Genomic DNA, 15250 nt, shown 5'->3' on the forward strand with positions numbered 1-15250 from the left:
AACTCGTTAATCGAGCTATTATTCCGGATTCCTGTGTTTATTTTCCCCCTTTTCTGCAGCCATACTGGGGTTACCATATATGGTAAGGGCGTTGCACGCGACGCCCATCCTCACAGTACGTCACATCTGGTTCTCCCTTTCACGTCCGATCGCTCAACATGGCGCCGGTAAGTCGTGCTAGCTCCTCTATAATCTGCTTGTTTTAGTGTTTATTCCGTCAACATTTCCCCGAGTTATTCCGGTGATCACATTCTAAAAACAAATTAAATATTTAAGTGCGTAACTGTGTGTTAAACATCGTTTTTATAGGGCAGGAAACCAGGAAGCTAGCAGAGTTAGCATTAGCTCGTAGGAGTCTTGGATGTTAGCTGGCACGTGTACCATTAATTCAAGACCAGTCTCCATAGAATAAATGAGTGTTTTAGTTCTTATCGGTGTTTTTTCTGCCTCTTGGCCGGTAGACTTGACTTCAATTGTCAGTCTACATGTAGTATAGGTCCCACCGGTCAGTTCGGCATAACTGTTATATTGACTGTCCCTCTGATAGATCATAATAAAGTAGAAACTTAATTAGTGGTGGATGTCTCTACTGGTGTGTGATCCCACTCTACCAAAGGAGCTACCATTTTTTTTTTTAGGACCCAAAATTCAAACAAATCCTTTTATTGCAATGACGACTGTTGTTGTAGATATATAGATATATACAATTTCCTTCAGTATTATTAAAGTTCTATTTTATTTAATCTTATCTAAACTGTCTCCATGTTGTCCTAGCTAGTATAGCAATTACTTTTAATGACAAGAAACTGGTAAAAAAAAAAAAAGACTAAATACTGGATGAGGCAAGTCAAGAAAGATGATAGTAAACTATTAGATACCAGATATTTTAAGGATACTTAAATGAAGGATTTACTGTGTAATTAAGAGTATTCACTGAAGATTAAATGTCACAATGTTTTAATATGTTTACAACCAGTAAAAGTTAGAATCAGTAAAAGCTAGAATGCTTTTAGGGGCGTTAAAGAGGACCAGAGTCACCTCACGTTTCTGAACCTGTTGCTGCTGTTTTAATTTCCCCTCACAGCTCAAACAGAAAAGAACAACTGTCAGCAGGAAGTCCAAAAAGGGAGCTGCATGGAAGTTCACCCTGGACCTGACCCACCCTGTGGAGGATGGGATCCTGGACTCTGCCAGCTTTGTAAGTATTCCCCCTCTTATTAAACCCTTTTTATTCATTAGAGGAGCTAGTCAGGAATCAGGAGAACTGCGTGAAACAAGCAGCTAACCCTGCCTGTGGACTAGGGTTCTCTTCCCTAGCTCCGAATATACTAGGGTTCTCTTCCCTAGTGCGTCACTGTGTTCTGTTCCACAGGAAACCTTCCTCAAAGAGAGGATTAAGGTCAACGGGAAGACCGGGAACCTGGGCAACGTGGTCCAGGTCGGCCGCATGAAGAACAAGATCAACGTCACGTCTGAGAAGCAGTTCTCCAAAAGGTCGGATGGGATTTTTATTTATTTTAACAGAGCGAACAACAGCAAATATTATTAGGAATAAAAAATTCAGAGACTAAACCGACCCCTCCCCCGCCCTCCGCTAGGTATCTGAAGTACCTAACGAAGAAGTACCTGAAGAAGAACAACCTCCGTGACTGGCTGAGAGTCGTGGCGTCCGACAAGGAGACGTACGAGCTGCGTTACTTCCAGATCAGCCAGGACGACGAGGAAGAGTCGGAGGCAGACGAGTAAACGTCTGGAGAATAAATGTGGAGAAGAAAAAAATAACTTTTCTGCCTCGTGTTTTTATTGTGCCGTTCTCAAACAGTGTGATCTCTGTTGAAAGACACACAAAGTAGATATACATACATGATGAGAAAATAAACCCAATGAGGACCACAAATATTATGTCAGCTGGAGAATGAAAGTGGTTTTGTTCTTTTTTTAAAAAGGTCTATGAAACGAAGTATCCAAATATTTTAGGAACAAAGAGTAGATGTGTCAATTTTCACGTTTAAAAGTTGTTTTTATACAAAGCAATGCAGCTTTTTAGACCTTTTAATAAAAAAAAATAGTCTCTACTTAGTACTAAAATGAGCAATTTGTGTCTAAATTTTTCTGATAAGATAATTAACCGAGCATTATAGTTCAGCCCGAACTCAAACCAAAGATTTACAGTCCTAAATAAATCTTACTTAGGATAAAACTGTCTTGTAGAGCGTTATTCAATATGATTATTTGGGGCTTGATTGTACTGCATTATACTAAAGTGTTCCTATTATTTTGTCCACCCTGTAACTATTCGTATGAAACTAATATTGCTGTTTTGTTAAAATGACATTACATTTCTCGAAAAAGTGCTTTATCATTTAATACAGACAAAAAACTCAAAGTTTAGGATTTGGGACTCGAAGGTCTTGAGTTAGGACTTCACTTGTGACTCGTTGAATGCAAATTCGACACTTGTGACTTGCACGAATTACATGTTATAGCAATCTGTTTTCCTAATTCTTTGAATTGCATTACTCTAACAGGTATTCCTATTATTTTGTCCACCCTATTTATATTACAGAGTTTGGACTTTGATAATCGCCTCCTTGTCCATATGACTGAAGATGGTTGTGTAGCAGTACTCTACACACTAGGTGGTGCTACAGATACGTTTTGCTTTCATACCCAGAGACCAAAGGGAATAATGGCTCAGTTGAGACAGAATTATTATTTTTTAAAGGTAAAATTGTAAGAACGTGCTTTGAATTTGGACTAAATGCTGACTTTTTGTAAAAACTATATTATGGGTCAAAAACACTGGATCTTTCAATTTTTTTGACCCACTTCCTGATATCATCATCCAGGTTATTCTTCACATTTTTTCCAGAAGTCGTACATCTGTTATCACAGACTGAGTGAAGTCCTTGTGAATGAATGTGATCTGTTAAAATCAAGGTTTAAGCTCCTTAAACACACATTTGTGTTTGCAGCCAAAACAAAAGGGTGCCGCAAACGACACTGAAGCTAAATATTTCAGCAGAGATTTTCTTTCTAAGTTTGAGAATTCTCTGACAAGTTACTAAATGTTTCATCTCATTAAGTTTAATTTCCCCAATATATTAACAGTTCTACGGACTGAATCCTCTGGTCTGTTTCAGCTTCACGAAAAGACACTGAAAAACAACCAACGGTATTTGTTAAAACGTTTTTTTTAACATCATGAGGTCTTCAGACTGGCATGATCAGAGTTTATCTCTCCTGTATGTTGCTTCAAGCTGCCAACGAAAACCTTTACTCCCTTAAACAGAAAAGGATGTTTTACTTCGTGTGTTTGTGTGTGTGTGTGTGTGTGTGTGTGTGTGTGTGTGTGTGTGTGTGTGTGTGTGTCTGGATTCACTCCCGTTCGCTCATCTGTTGCGTATAAAGCACGCAGCCTCAGGAATGCCTTCACCTTCAGCTGCTCTGCAGTCAGCAGCGGCTGGTGGCGTCTCAAATCTTTATACAAAGAGTCAGTTAACGTTATTTTATAACATGCAGACGCTTCTGCAGTTAGATCCATACATTTAAAGATACCTCGGGACGAGGCTCACACGTTTATAACGATGTCTGTGTTCAAAATGACTACCGAGATGCAAAACGACCAAAAAGAGACACAATATGACTACAAAGAGATGCAAAATGATGAAAAAGAGGCTCAAAATGATGAAAGAGAGACAGCTGCTGGCGGCGTCTCAAATCTTCATACAAAATGTCAGTTATTGTTATGTTATAACATGCAGACGCATTAGATAAACAGTTAAAAAATAGAAGATGAAGGTCATCAAAGCAGCTGCTATCTAAGAGGTACAAGTTGTCAAGACTTTCCACCTGCTGACATTTGGTTATTCAGGTATTTTCCAAATTCCAGCCTCTGTATGTTTGGCTTGAAGTCATCAGAACCACAAAAAGACGAGTATTCAGAAAATAAAAGCTCTAAAAAAAAAAATGGACCAGAGTCACAAGTTTGATGACTTTAGACCTAACAAAATCCCAAAAGACTTGAAACTCGGCTTGGACTTCAGCACCAACGACTCGTGACACGCTGAGTGTCTTGTTTCTCTTATTTTAGACCTTCATGTTACCACGTCTGCTGGGTGTAATCTGACTCTGTGCATCAGATTACAACAGCAGATCTCACAAACCATTCAGTGAATATAAAGAGACGTAAAATCAGCAAACAGAGACACAAAATGACAAGGAGACAGAAAAGGACGAACAAAAAGAGACACAAAACATCTACGAAGAGATGCAAAAATATTATAATAAATATAATATATATAAAGTCTCTTTGAATCTGTGGCTCTTGTTCTCTGTTGAAGGGATGGGGGCTCTTTACTTGTCCAAAGTCAATTAACCTGTTTTGAATTAACATTATTATATTTCAACATATAGGGACGCATGAGGCGCATTCACTCCAACAACCTCAGATATATTCTGAACAACCGTTTTCCAGTATTTTCTTAATACATTTTGGACATTCAGAAATACTTTCAGAACCAATATTCTATTAATGCTCAATTCATGTTATTGTCATTGTATTCCTGTAAATAAACAAACACAGGAGCACGCATTGATGAAGACACGGTTGAAAGCTCCAGACGAAGGCTAGAACAGTAAGTGGACTTTGTGTTGGGGAGTAACTTTAAACTTTCACAGACACATAATGCTTCAGTAACTTCTATCAGCTGAATATTAAGATTTATATCAACCTAAAACTACTTCTGGAGATTTAGAAATCTGGGATAACTTTACATTACACACCTGGTACCCAAACACACACACACAGATTCCTGTACTTCTAGCTTTGTGAGGACCCACGTTGACATAATGCATTCCCTTGCCCCTTACTATCACAACTAAACCTAATTCTAACCCAAACCTTAAAACTGAGTCTTAACCCTTAAACAGGCCTTTGAAGAAGTGAGGATTGGGGCAAAATGTCCTCACTTTCCAAAAAATGTCCCCACTGTGTTGATTGTTACGGTCCTCACTATGTAGCACACACGAGAACAAAGACAAACACACACCTGGTCATTTTCTCAGCTCTGCCTACAAAGAGTAAAGAAACGTCACCTGTGGCAGCTGCAGCACAAAGTTAACTCACACACCTTCACAGCAGCTATTCTATCCTCCCTCTTATGAATGAATTATGACACACACACACACACACACACACACACACTAACCTGGCCAGTCTCAGGTGTTGAATAATGTATCCACCTGATCACGTGGTGTCCGGTCTGAAGGATTAACGCTGTCCTCTCCTCACCATTTCTTCCAGGTTTGCAGAGGACGTGGACTCAACCAACACAACAGGTGAGTTTATTACCTGTCTGCTCAGGTGTGCATCTTTAACCTGCATGTTGGGTGTTTTATCCGCATCTTTACGCCTCTGCCTGTGCTCTTCACTGTCGTCAAGCCAACCTGTTGATGTTAATCACGTGTTGATTTCCGGTCAGATTTTGGTTAAAATGCAAAGCAGTCATTTTTTGGATTTGTAGAAGTTGGTTTTCGTTTCCTCAGTCGTACCTTTCCGTTGTGAAAGCAGATCCTTGGTCTTCATTAAAGTTTCAGAGAGGGAGTCTCGCTCCAGTGAGTGATGAGAACAGCTGATGGTATCCCATCATCACCTGCTGGCTCACATCCTCAGACATACCTGCCTGATATTAGCCTTTTATGATTGCACTGTTTATTTATTTAAGAAGTAATCTATAAACTGTTTTTCTTAAGGAATATATTAAAGAATTGGTTCTCCCAAAATATACAAAATATATTTTTCTGTTACCTGTTGTGGTATCAAGCCACCAGGTTGCAAACCAATTAAATGGAGGTGAATAGTTTGCAGCCAAAGCAGTGAACAATTATTACTTTCTACTGAAGACACGTTTGGTTTTTTGTTTTATTCTTAAATTGAACTGCTTTTTGTCCAAAAGTAGCAAACAGGATTTTGTATTTCTCCACCAGAATGATATTTTCACATCAGAAATATTGTAGTTTTTAGTCCACTATATTTGCTGTAACTGTAGTTACTGTTGTTACTTCTGTATTTTTAGGTCTGTACCTGTTTCATTGTTTCATTGATACTTTTACTAAATCAAATTATCTGAACTCTTCTTCCATGTCTGCTTCGTCTATACCCTAATTTGGATCTTGAAGAAAGAGGAGGACACCTGATGAGGAGTGAAAGAATGATAGAGGGAATGTCAGAGAAAAGGTAAAAGGAGTCACAAACCCACATTAAACAGGTGATAAACAGGTGTGGTGATGGCGGCGTGGCTCCGCCGGTTGTCGTTGGGCGACGCCTGGTACAACATGTACTCCCGCCTGCTGCGAACCAAACCCGTGGGCTCCATGGCTCACGGCTCCGACGACCTCTCTGAGCTCGGGGAGGGGTCGGCGGTCGGGCTCACCAAGATCCTGACCACCGTGGACCTGGTGTCGCTCGGGGTGGGCAGCTGCGTCGGCACCGGGATGTACGTGGTCGCCGGGCTGGTGGCCAAGGCGATGGCTGGGCCTGGGGTCATCCTGTCTTTTATTATTGCAGCAGTGGCGTCCATACTGTCAGGTGAGGCAACACCAGGTGACACAACGGAACATTGTTCAACTCACCAAAATCAACAATGTGTTAGTCCGTCTCTCAATACTGTCTGACTTCCTGTCTGTTGCTCTCAGCTCCCAAGCCCATTGGTTCCTACACTCTTAGAAATGAAGGCGCTAACTAGAAACATATAGCGTTCTTTGGCTTGTCCTCAAAGGGGGAAGCCTTTTTGGTTCCTGATAGAGCCTTTTAGAAAGGTTCTGCTTGGAACCCTTTTGGAGGGTTATACCTAGAACCATCTATGAAAGATTCCACCCAGAACCCCCCCCCCCCCCCCCCCCACCTTGAACCCTTTCATTTTCCAAGGGTTTTGTCAAGAACCCATTCTGGGGGCTCTACCAAGAACCCTTTTATTTTTCAAGGGTTTTGTCTAGAACCCATCTAGAGTCTCTAGCAATAACAGTTTTATATTCCAATGCTCAGGAATCTCTTAAAGCAGCTGGTAAGTGTAGTTTTTATGGGGACTATTTTCAGCAGCGGATTAATCCAGATTTGGTCCTCTAGTGAGTATTTGTGGCTGCAGGGCAGTTTATGTAGGATTAAATGTATTGGAGGGAACATGTCACCTGTCACCATACTCTAATCTTACAAAACGCCTTGTGTCTCATTGAACTCATTGCGTATTTCTGTCTTCAGGTGTGTGCTACGCAGAGTTTGGTGTCCGGGTCCCGAAGACGACCGGCTCGGCCTACACATACAGCTACGTGACGGTCGGGGAGTTTGTGGCGTTTTTCATTGGCTGGAACCTGATCCTGGAGTATCTGATTGGCACAGCGGCGGGGGCGTCGGCTCTCAGCAGCATGTTTGACTCTCTGGCCAATCACAGCATCAGTAACTACATGATAACACATCTGGGCACGCTCAGAGGACTCGGTCAGTACGATCAGTTGGTGTGACGTTTTTCATCAAGTCTGTTAGCTAACCAATTTTTTTTGGTCGACTCAGAATTTCCTTGGTCAAGGACAGCCCTAAAGATATTTCAATTCATCTTGAGGGGAACATGAATGTCTGAAACAAATTGTCATGGTAAAGGATCCAATAGTTGTTGAGATGCAAGGAAAAGTCGAAGGATCACCAACGTTATTATGATTCATCCTCTGGGGAACATGAATGAACAACATTTCATTGAGATATAGGAACCCCTTCCTGTCTCTCCTCCTCATGACGATGAAATCATTGTGTCATGAATGCTGCTGTGCTTCTGTCGGTCTCAGGTAAAGGTGAGGACACGTACCCGGACCTGCTGGCCCTGTTTATCGCCCTGCTGGTCACAGTGATCGTTGCTCTCGGTGTGCGTAACACAGTGGGCTTCAACAACGTCCTCAACGTGGTCAACCTGGTGGTCTGGGTCTTCATGATCATCGCCGGGCTCTTCTTCCTCTCCGCCAGCAACTGGGAGAGCGGCAAGTTCCTGCCATTCGGCTGGTCAGGGGTGAGATGTTCAACCACTTTGGCGTTTTTTTTGTCACTTGTTCAAACTGGAGTGGAAAAAAGTGATCTCTTGTTGCTGATCAGGTGATGCAAGGCGCGGCGACCTGCTTCTACGCCTTCATCGGCTTCGACATCATCGCGACGACGGGAGAGGAGGCGAAAAACCCAAACACCTCCATCCCATACGCCATCACCGCCTCGCTGGTCACCTGCCTCACGGCCTACGTGTCGGTCAGTGTCGTGCACGCATGTAACATGAACAAAACTACATTTCTGAAACAAATTTTGGTTATTTTGAAGCGTGGAGAAATGGAATTGAAATATGGGCAAAGAAGATGGACGCATTTTGACCTAGAAAGACGTAAAATGAATGACTGGCCGTCCTCTGTGCAGGTGAGCGTGATCCTGACTCTCATGGTCCCCTACGACCTGATCGACGGCTCGGCTCCCCTGATGGAGATGTTTGCGTTGCATGGCTTCCTGTGGGGGAAATACATCGTGGCTGTGGGCTCCATAGCCGGACTCACCGTGTCTCTACTGGGCTCTTTGTTCCCCATGCCCAGAGTCATCTACGCCATGTCCCGCGACGGCCTGCTGTTCAGGTGAGGAAGCACCAAAAAGGTGTGACGAGGATTGTCCAGTTCCCGGCGAACTCTGCGATTAAATGTGTGTGTGTGTGTGTGTGTGTGTGTGTGTGTGTGTGTGTGTGTGTGCGCAGGTTCCTGTCTCACGTGTCGGCGCTCACGCACACTCCCGCGGTGGCGTGCGTGGTGTCGGGGTGCTTGGCGGCGCTCCTCGCTCTGCTGGTGAGCCTCAGGGACCTGATCGAGATGATGTCCATCGGCACGCTGCTGGCCTACACTCTGGTGAGCGTGTGCGTGCTCTTGCTGCGCTACCAGCCGGACGAACAGAGCGACGGGCACCAGTTCGACCCCGGGGATGACGCGGTCGCCGTGGACGCCGGTGCCGCCCAAACCAAAGACGACCAGGTGCTGATCGGAGGCTCCGACGGCGATGGATCGGCGTCGTACCACGCCGGCGGGACCGAAGGAGAGGGGGACGACTCCAATTTCCACACAGGCCACGCCTCCCTGCTGAAAAGGCTCCTGGGAGGTCATTACTACACCTTGCGGCTGCGGCTGGCGATGCCCGACGCGTCGGCCCGGCCCACGCCTATCACCGGCCGCACAGTGACCCGATGCACCCTCCTCTTCTTCCTCACGTCCTTCCTCCTCTGGTCCACCGTTATATTTGGCGTCGAGCAGGGAACCGGCGCCGGTGCGGTGTTTTCCGGCCTCATGGCCACACTGATGGCGGGTTCCTTGGCGAAGCTTTTAATCACGATCATACAGCAGCCAGAGAGCGGGAGGAGGCTGCCTTACATGGCGCCCTGTGTGCCCTTCGTGCCTGCGGCGGCCATATTGGTCAACAGCTACCTCATGCTGAAACTGTCTCCACTCACCTGGGCCAGGTTCACCATCTGGTGCTTCATAGGTGAGATGAAACACTCTTGATTATGGATTATGGATGGCAGTAGTAACAAGCTGTCTTCATGTAGAATACACATGATTCTGTTATTTCCCATATTGGAACCTCAAGGTGCGTTAAAACATTTATACCATGGCACTAACGAAGAAGAAGCAGAGACGAGACTTGTTACTTATAGTATTCAATTGATTTGTAGTTGTGGATAAACTTTCTTTCATTCTTTCTTTCTACCTTTATTATAGTTTCTAGCTGAATTTAATTTACTTAGGGACATTTTGTCATTTACTTAATTACCAGATTTAGCAAGATAGAAAATTACGGTAATTGCTTTATTTATTTGTATCTATTTAAACCTTTATTATAGTTTCTAGCTGTATTGTATTGCACTGTGCCTTAAGTCAAGGAAAATGTTATTGTAAGTCCAAATAGTGAGTCCAGTAAGACCTCGACGTCCTCCCAGTCCACTGAAGTCCACACTGCAATACATTTGTGATCGATGTGCTCATGGTGTCAACATTCAGAAATGACGTAACAACTGAACCTTTTGGCATATTTTGGCATCTGGTTTCAACTCAAGAGTGCTTATTTTCAGTTTGTTTATCATTGATTTCTTCCTGAAGCGTGTGTTGAGATAAATGTAAACTACGTATAGAAAGTAGACGGTTGGACAGTTTCTCTTCCTGACTGTCTTCATGTTTAGTGTTTGACCGTCGCCGTCTGTCCGCCCTCAGGTTTGTTGATCTACGCTTGTTACGGAGTGTGGCACAGCACGCTGGAGCTGAACGCCCAGGAGCAGCAGGCGCACGCCAGCTCGTACCAGCGCTACGACGACCACCTGGACGACGACGGCGACGTCTTCCCCACCGACGAAAACCTCCAACCCGAGGAGCGGGACGAGAAGCCCTACCAGGGCTGGTCCGCCCCGGAGGAGAGGGGATACCACCAGCACCAGCAGCAGGGGAACAAATATGAAGATGGGGAGCAGTACGAGCACAATGGTGACCAGTATGGATATCAGTCTGGACCGGGAGGCCAGTCTGCCAGCAAGTCCAGAGGAAGGACCAATCACGGCTTTGATGTGGAGGAAGAAGAGGAAAACTGAACAGAGGACGTTTCCTCTGAAAACATTCGAAAAATTATGACTTGAAAAAAGTGCCTCCGACCCGAGACACTAAATCAAATAATCACACGTCACAAGGTTTTATTTTAACACTCACCAAAGAACCCGTCGTCTTTCTTTGGATATCAGAGGAGGAGGTAGGGGGAGAGGACACGATGGACGCCTCCCATTGCTGCACCCTGAATCTCCACCGACATCCTGGTTAGATGAACTGTATATAAGAAGTGGACGTAGTCATCGTGACGTCACCCTGTGCCGCTTTGAAGAAATTTCGCCATTGCCATCTTGGATTACGGCCGTCACCATGTTGTTGTTTTTTCGCAACCAATGAACAGAAGTTGCCATATTTGGAATGCGGAAGAGTGACGTAGAGACGCCGTATATGTCTCTGGTAAGCCCGCCCTAATGTCCACCAGGGGGCGACTCCTCTGGTTGTATAGAAGTCTAGTCTAAAATTACTCTACTTCTCTCTTGATTTATTCCCTCAGTAAACATTGTAAACATGAGTTTATGGTCTCAATCTCTAGTTTACAGTCTTCTTCAATACAGCATGATGTTCATTTAGTACATTATGCTCCATTTAGAGTCAAACAGACCATAAAGCAAGGGATGATTTAGGGCGGGGCTACACAGTGATTGACAGGTCTCCACCAGAGACGTATACGCCGTCTCTATGTCACTCCTCCTCAGTCCAAATATGGTCACTTCCTGTTCACTGGTTGCAAAAAAAGAAAACAAGATGGCGACGGCCACTATGGCAAACTCGAGGCTTCAAAACAACAAGTGACGACTACAACGACTTCCACTTCTTATATACGATCTATGGTGGCAACACTTTTCTAGCAACTCTGCCTCACGTATCCTGCGTCTGTTTTAAACGCGTTGGTTGTGTACTTATAGTCAGATATTGATCATGCTTGGTGGTTAGAAAGGAAGTTTATCTCCAGTGTGCATTGTACTGTAGCAAAACATCACATCTGGATTGAACTCTGTATCTTTACTCAACCCAGATACTCAACGTTACAGGACTTGGGACAGGATAAGGAAAACATTATTGGGACGTCCTTATATTTTTATCAAAATGATAATAAGAGTCACTTAAAGCTGTGGCTTCAATGGAATCAGTCTTTTCTGGACCGTTTCATTCCTCGTAGTTCTTTTTTCTCGCTCGCATTCGATATTTTTATGACCCAAATGTAGAAAGAAAAGGTCTGGCTTTGTGAAGCTGCTTATCTCAGCAGATACTGCAGCAGAAACGCTTGTACAATCAATACCAGAAGGCAGGTTTTCTCTCATTGGTTGAGTCAAACCTCAGGGGGGGCGGAGCCAGAGACTCATTAGTAGACTTGAAAAAGGCAAAGCTGGACATTGTCCATTCTGTTCATTGTTACTTACCCAGACCCAAAATTCAACAAACTTGGCGTCTTTCTGAAAGCCCAGAAAGTTACTTTTGTGTTTGTTTTTACTTGTGTGAGTGAATGGTGTTTACCGTGAAAGAGTGTTTGCTCTATTTAGCGTCTCCAACAAAAAATTGTGTTAACGTGTGTAAATGAGAACGGAGGTTTCAGGAATAAATGTCTCCTTTTGAGTGAAACTCTGAGACTCTTAATTACTTAATGACCTTTATTATTTATCTTGATACATATATTGAGTATGCTGCAAATATGAAGAAGCTAAATCTGTTGTTGGTACTTAAATCTATCTAAACTAGCTGCTTGAATTCTCTGTACTTCAGGTAATATTAGGAAAGCATGCAATTTAAAGTAAAATAATACAACAGGAGCTTTTAAACAAATACAAGCAACAGTTTGCTATTTTCAAATCATGTAAAATCTGCAAAAAGAAGACACAAAATTGGCCGATGAGATTATTTAACTCAGCAAAATGTAAAAAGAGAAAAATGCACAGACTTTTATTCTGATAAGTTTAGCACTGCAGCTTCACACTCGCTCGCTCTTGGCGTGGTTGGCGGGGGGGTCCAGCGGCATGGCCGTGCCCCCTTGCCTGGAGTAGTAGAAGCTGTTGTCCCTGTTCGGGGTCCCGGGGTCGGCGCCGCGGCAGAACAGGATCAGGGCGCCGCCCAGGAGGCAGAGGGCAGAGCCGACCCAGCCGGCGTACAGAGAGAAGCCAAACGACATCAGACCATGCTCCTGGTGAGCGCCGATGGGGAACCAGACGGTCGATATGATGCCGCACAGAGCTGGAGGACACGAGAAGACACGAGGACGTCATTTTGTGAAGACATTCTTTGATAATGTGTCTGGATGTCCCGTCCTTGAGGCTGTCACAGGAAGTGCCCGTCTCATCCAACAGGAAGGAGGACGTTCTGGCAGATGAAGCCGGTCAGGATAAGGCCTGGTTTGACAGACCCTGACCCTCCTTCCACCCGTCCTCCCTCCTGCAATAGCTGGGAGAGACCAGAGTCCTGTGCATCCTAAAACTAGTCTGCAACTACAACTACTGTCCTTTAAAAGTGAAAATACTGTCCATTAAATGTAAAACAACTGTCCTCTGAAACTAAAACTGTCCACTAAAACTACTGTCTCCTTATATCCACAACTGTAACTAATAATACTGTGTATGTGTGTGTGTGTGTGTGTGTGTGTGTGTGTGTGTGTGTGTGTGTGTGTGTGTATATCCTCACCCATGAGGATGTAGAGGATGCCTCCCGCCAGGGCGCGGCGCTGCTTGATGGTGAAGTTATCGGTCTGCAGCTTGACGCATGGCATCGACATCAGAACCAGCAGCATCGCGGGGAGACCGAGCAGAGAAGCGCAGATCATCAGGGCTCGAGACGTCTGGACATACGCTGAGAGAGAGAGAGAGAGAGAGAGAGAGAGAGAGAGAGAGAGAGAGAGAGAGAGAGAGAGAGAGAGAGAGACAGAGAAAGAGAGAGAGAGACTCTGGGTTAGAGGTAGAAACCACAAACTCATGAGTCGCTCTTTAAACAGTACTGCCATTTCAGTATGCAATATAATAATAATACGTTCTCCTTTCATCCATCCATCCATCCGTCCCCCATGCATCCATCCATCCATCCATCCATCCTTCCATCCATTTATCCATTTATCCATCCATCCATTATTTCATCCATCCATCCGTTCCCCATCCATCCATCCATCCACCCATCCATCCTTTCATCCATCCATCCATTAATTTATCCATCCATCATTTCATCCATCCATCTGTCCCCATGCATCCATCCTTCCATTCATTCATCCATCCATAGTTCCATCTATCCATCCGTTCCCCATGCATCCATCCATAATTGTATCCATCCATCCAACCCTTCACCCATCCATCCTTTCTTTCATCCATCTATCCATACATGCATCCATCCATCCATCCGTCCGTCCGTCCGTCCATCCATCCATCCATAGCTTCATCCATCCCTCCATCCACATGCATCCATCCATCCATCCATTATTTTATCCATCCATCCTTTCTTCCATCCATCCGTCCCCCATGCATCCATCCAACATTTTATCCATCCATCCTTCCATTCATCCATCCACCCGTCCCTCATGCATCTTTCCTTTCATCCATCCATCCATCCACCCATCGTTCTCCCCCTCTCACCTGGCAGGGAGAGGATCTGGCTGAGCGCCACGCAGTGATAAAGCGCGGGAGAGATGACGCACTTTGCCCAGAGTCCCTGGGAGCCCAGCTCGTCCATGCGGATGCAGGTGGCCACCGCGTAGTCACAGGTCCGGACCCAGTCGTTAGTGGCCGTGGCGACGATAATGCCGACCCAGCCCGCAGAGGTCGCCGCGATGCCGGTCATCTGCCTGCACATGTGCGCCATGGAGCCGCCGCCGTGCGTTTTTACGCGCTCAACTCCGACAAAAAGATATCTTAAAAAAAATGTGGATTTAAAAAAAACAACTAATTGCAGTGTTTGATTTGTTGTTCTTTGTTTCGCTGCAGTTGTATAAATTGAAAGCCTTGTTTATTGTTCCAGATACTGGAAAACTCCGGAAAGGGATCAAACTCGCAGACGTTATATTTGAATCCTTCTCTGTTTTTTTTTTTATCCTTTCTTCATAAAAGATAAATAGTTGAACTGCACTCCTCCGAAAGATCTCAATATCACAATTAAGATAATAGTCCAAATGTGAATAAAACAAGTGTTTCAGATCAGAATCCTTTCAAAAACAGTAAATAACAAGTAAATAACAAGTAATCCTGCTGTGTGCCGTTAACGCGCCTCGGGCTGATCCGCAGAAAAAAATGCCTAGAATAAGATTTATTATCGGGTGTGGTGAAAAACAGCCCGTTCAGTCCAAACTGTAAGCCAATCAGAGCGCATGTGAGATCTTAACTTAAACCAGATATGGAGAGACAGAGACTCGAGACAGAAATACAAAGAAACCTATATCCATCAGAAAAGCAGGAGATACGGACCAACCTGGAATATTTATCTTACATTTCAGCTTGTGGATCTCCGGAAGGAACTTTGTGACATGAATTGAAATCAGGTAATTTAATAAAACACAGATTTGTCTTCTTGTATCACTTGCCTGCCTCACTGCTGCCCTCTGCTGGAGATTCCTCCATTATAAAAAAAACATTTTTTTTTACTTCAGACA

General features: G+C 44.2%; 3 protein-coding genes across 4 annotated transcripts; 2 read left to right on the forward strand and 1 right to left on the reverse strand.

Moving 5' to 3' along the window:
- Window positions 1–119: 119 nt before the first annotated feature.
- On the forward strand, window positions 120–1782 carry rpl22l1 (ribosomal protein L22-like 1). Of its 2 annotated transcripts, XM_068710204.1 has the most exons (4): window positions 120–167; window positions 1085–1198; window positions 1373–1494; window positions 1599–1782. In XM_068710204.1, the coding sequence occupies exons 1-4, from the start codon at window positions 159–161 to the stop codon at window positions 1744–1746; spliced, it is 393 nt and encodes a 130-aa protein (XP_068566305.1). In that variant the 5' UTR covers window positions 120–158; the 3' UTR covers window positions 1747–1782. The 2 variants fall into 2 exon arrangements, with proteins under 2 accessions (XP_068566305.1, XP_068566304.1); XM_068710203.1 differs by lacking the exon at window positions 120–167 and having other exon boundaries at window positions 1109–1198; window positions 1303–1494.
- Window positions 1783–6288: 4506 nt separating this feature from the next.
- Window positions 6289–10643, forward strand: slc7a14b (solute carrier family 7 member 14b). Its single transcript, XM_068710334.1, has 7 exons — window positions 6289–6589; window positions 7259–7495; window positions 7837–8054; window positions 8138–8284; window positions 8447–8655; window positions 8772–9547; window positions 10273–10643. The coding sequence occupies exons 1-7, from the start codon at window positions 6289–6291 to the stop codon at window positions 10641–10643; spliced, it is 2259 nt and encodes a 752-aa protein (XP_068566435.1).
- A 1627-nt stretch (window positions 10644–12270) lies between these two features.
- On the reverse strand, window positions 12271–15002 carry cldn11b (claudin 11b). The gene is made up of 3 exons (XM_068709528.1): window positions 14241–15002; window positions 13306–13470; window positions 12271–12861 (listed from the first exon to the last, which is right to left on the reverse strand). The coding sequence occupies exons 1-3, from the start codon at window positions 14464–14466 to the stop codon at window positions 12602–12604; spliced, it is 651 nt and encodes a 216-aa protein (XP_068565629.1). The 5' UTR covers window positions 14467–15002; the 3' UTR covers window positions 12271–12601.
- Between the last annotated feature and the right edge of the window lie 248 nt (window positions 15003–15250).

This window comes from Cebidichthys violaceus, unplaced genomic scaffold, assembly GCF_023349555.1.
Source record: "Cebidichthys violaceus isolate CVI_PGR_0920_01 unplaced genomic scaffold, fCebVio1.0.p SCAF_15, whole genome shotgun sequence".
NCBI classification, from domain to species: Eukaryota; Metazoa; Chordata; class Actinopteri; order Perciformes; family Stichaeidae; genus Cebidichthys; species Cebidichthys violaceus.

What these genes read in the sequence shown, in the direction of transcription:
- cldn11b (XM_068709528.1), bottom strand. Translation starts at nt 14,466, where the DNA reads ATGGCGCACATGTGCAGGCAGATGACCGGCATCGCGGCGACCTCTGCG. An exon ending in CCAGATCCTCTCCCTGCCAG is followed by an intron (nt 13,471 to 14,240) that starts GTGAGAGGGGGA and finishes TCTCTCTCTCAG; the next exon opens with CGTATGTCCAGACGTCTCGA. An exon ending in CATCCTCTACATCCTCATGG is followed by an intron (nt 12,862 to 13,305) that starts GTGAGGATATAC and finishes CGTGTCCTCCAG; the next exon opens with CTCTGTGCGGCATCATATCG.
- rpl22l1 (XM_068710204.1), top strand. An exon ending in TCCTGGACTCTGCCAGCTTT is followed by an intron (nt 1,199 to 1,372) that starts GTAAGTATTCCC and finishes TCTGTTCCACAG; the next exon opens with GAAACCTTCCTCAAAGAGAG. An exon ending in GAGAAGCAGTTCTCCAAAAG is followed by an intron (nt 1,495 to 1,598) that starts GTCGGATGGGAT and finishes GCCCTCCGCTAG; the next exon opens with GTATCTGAAGTACCTAACGA.
- slc7a14b (XM_068710334.1), top strand. Translation starts at nt 6,289, where the DNA reads ATGGCGGCGTGGCTCCGCCGGTTGTCGTTGGGCGACGCCTGGTACAAC. An exon ending in GGGCACGCTCAGAGGACTCG is followed by an intron (nt 7,496 to 7,836) that starts GTCAGTACGATC and finishes TGTCGGTCTCAG; the next exon opens with GTAAAGGTGAGGACACGTAC. An exon ending in GCCTCACGGCCTACGTGTCG is followed by an intron (nt 8,285 to 8,446) that starts GTCAGTGTCGTG and finishes TCCTCTGTGCAG; the next exon opens with GTGAGCGTGATCCTGACTCT.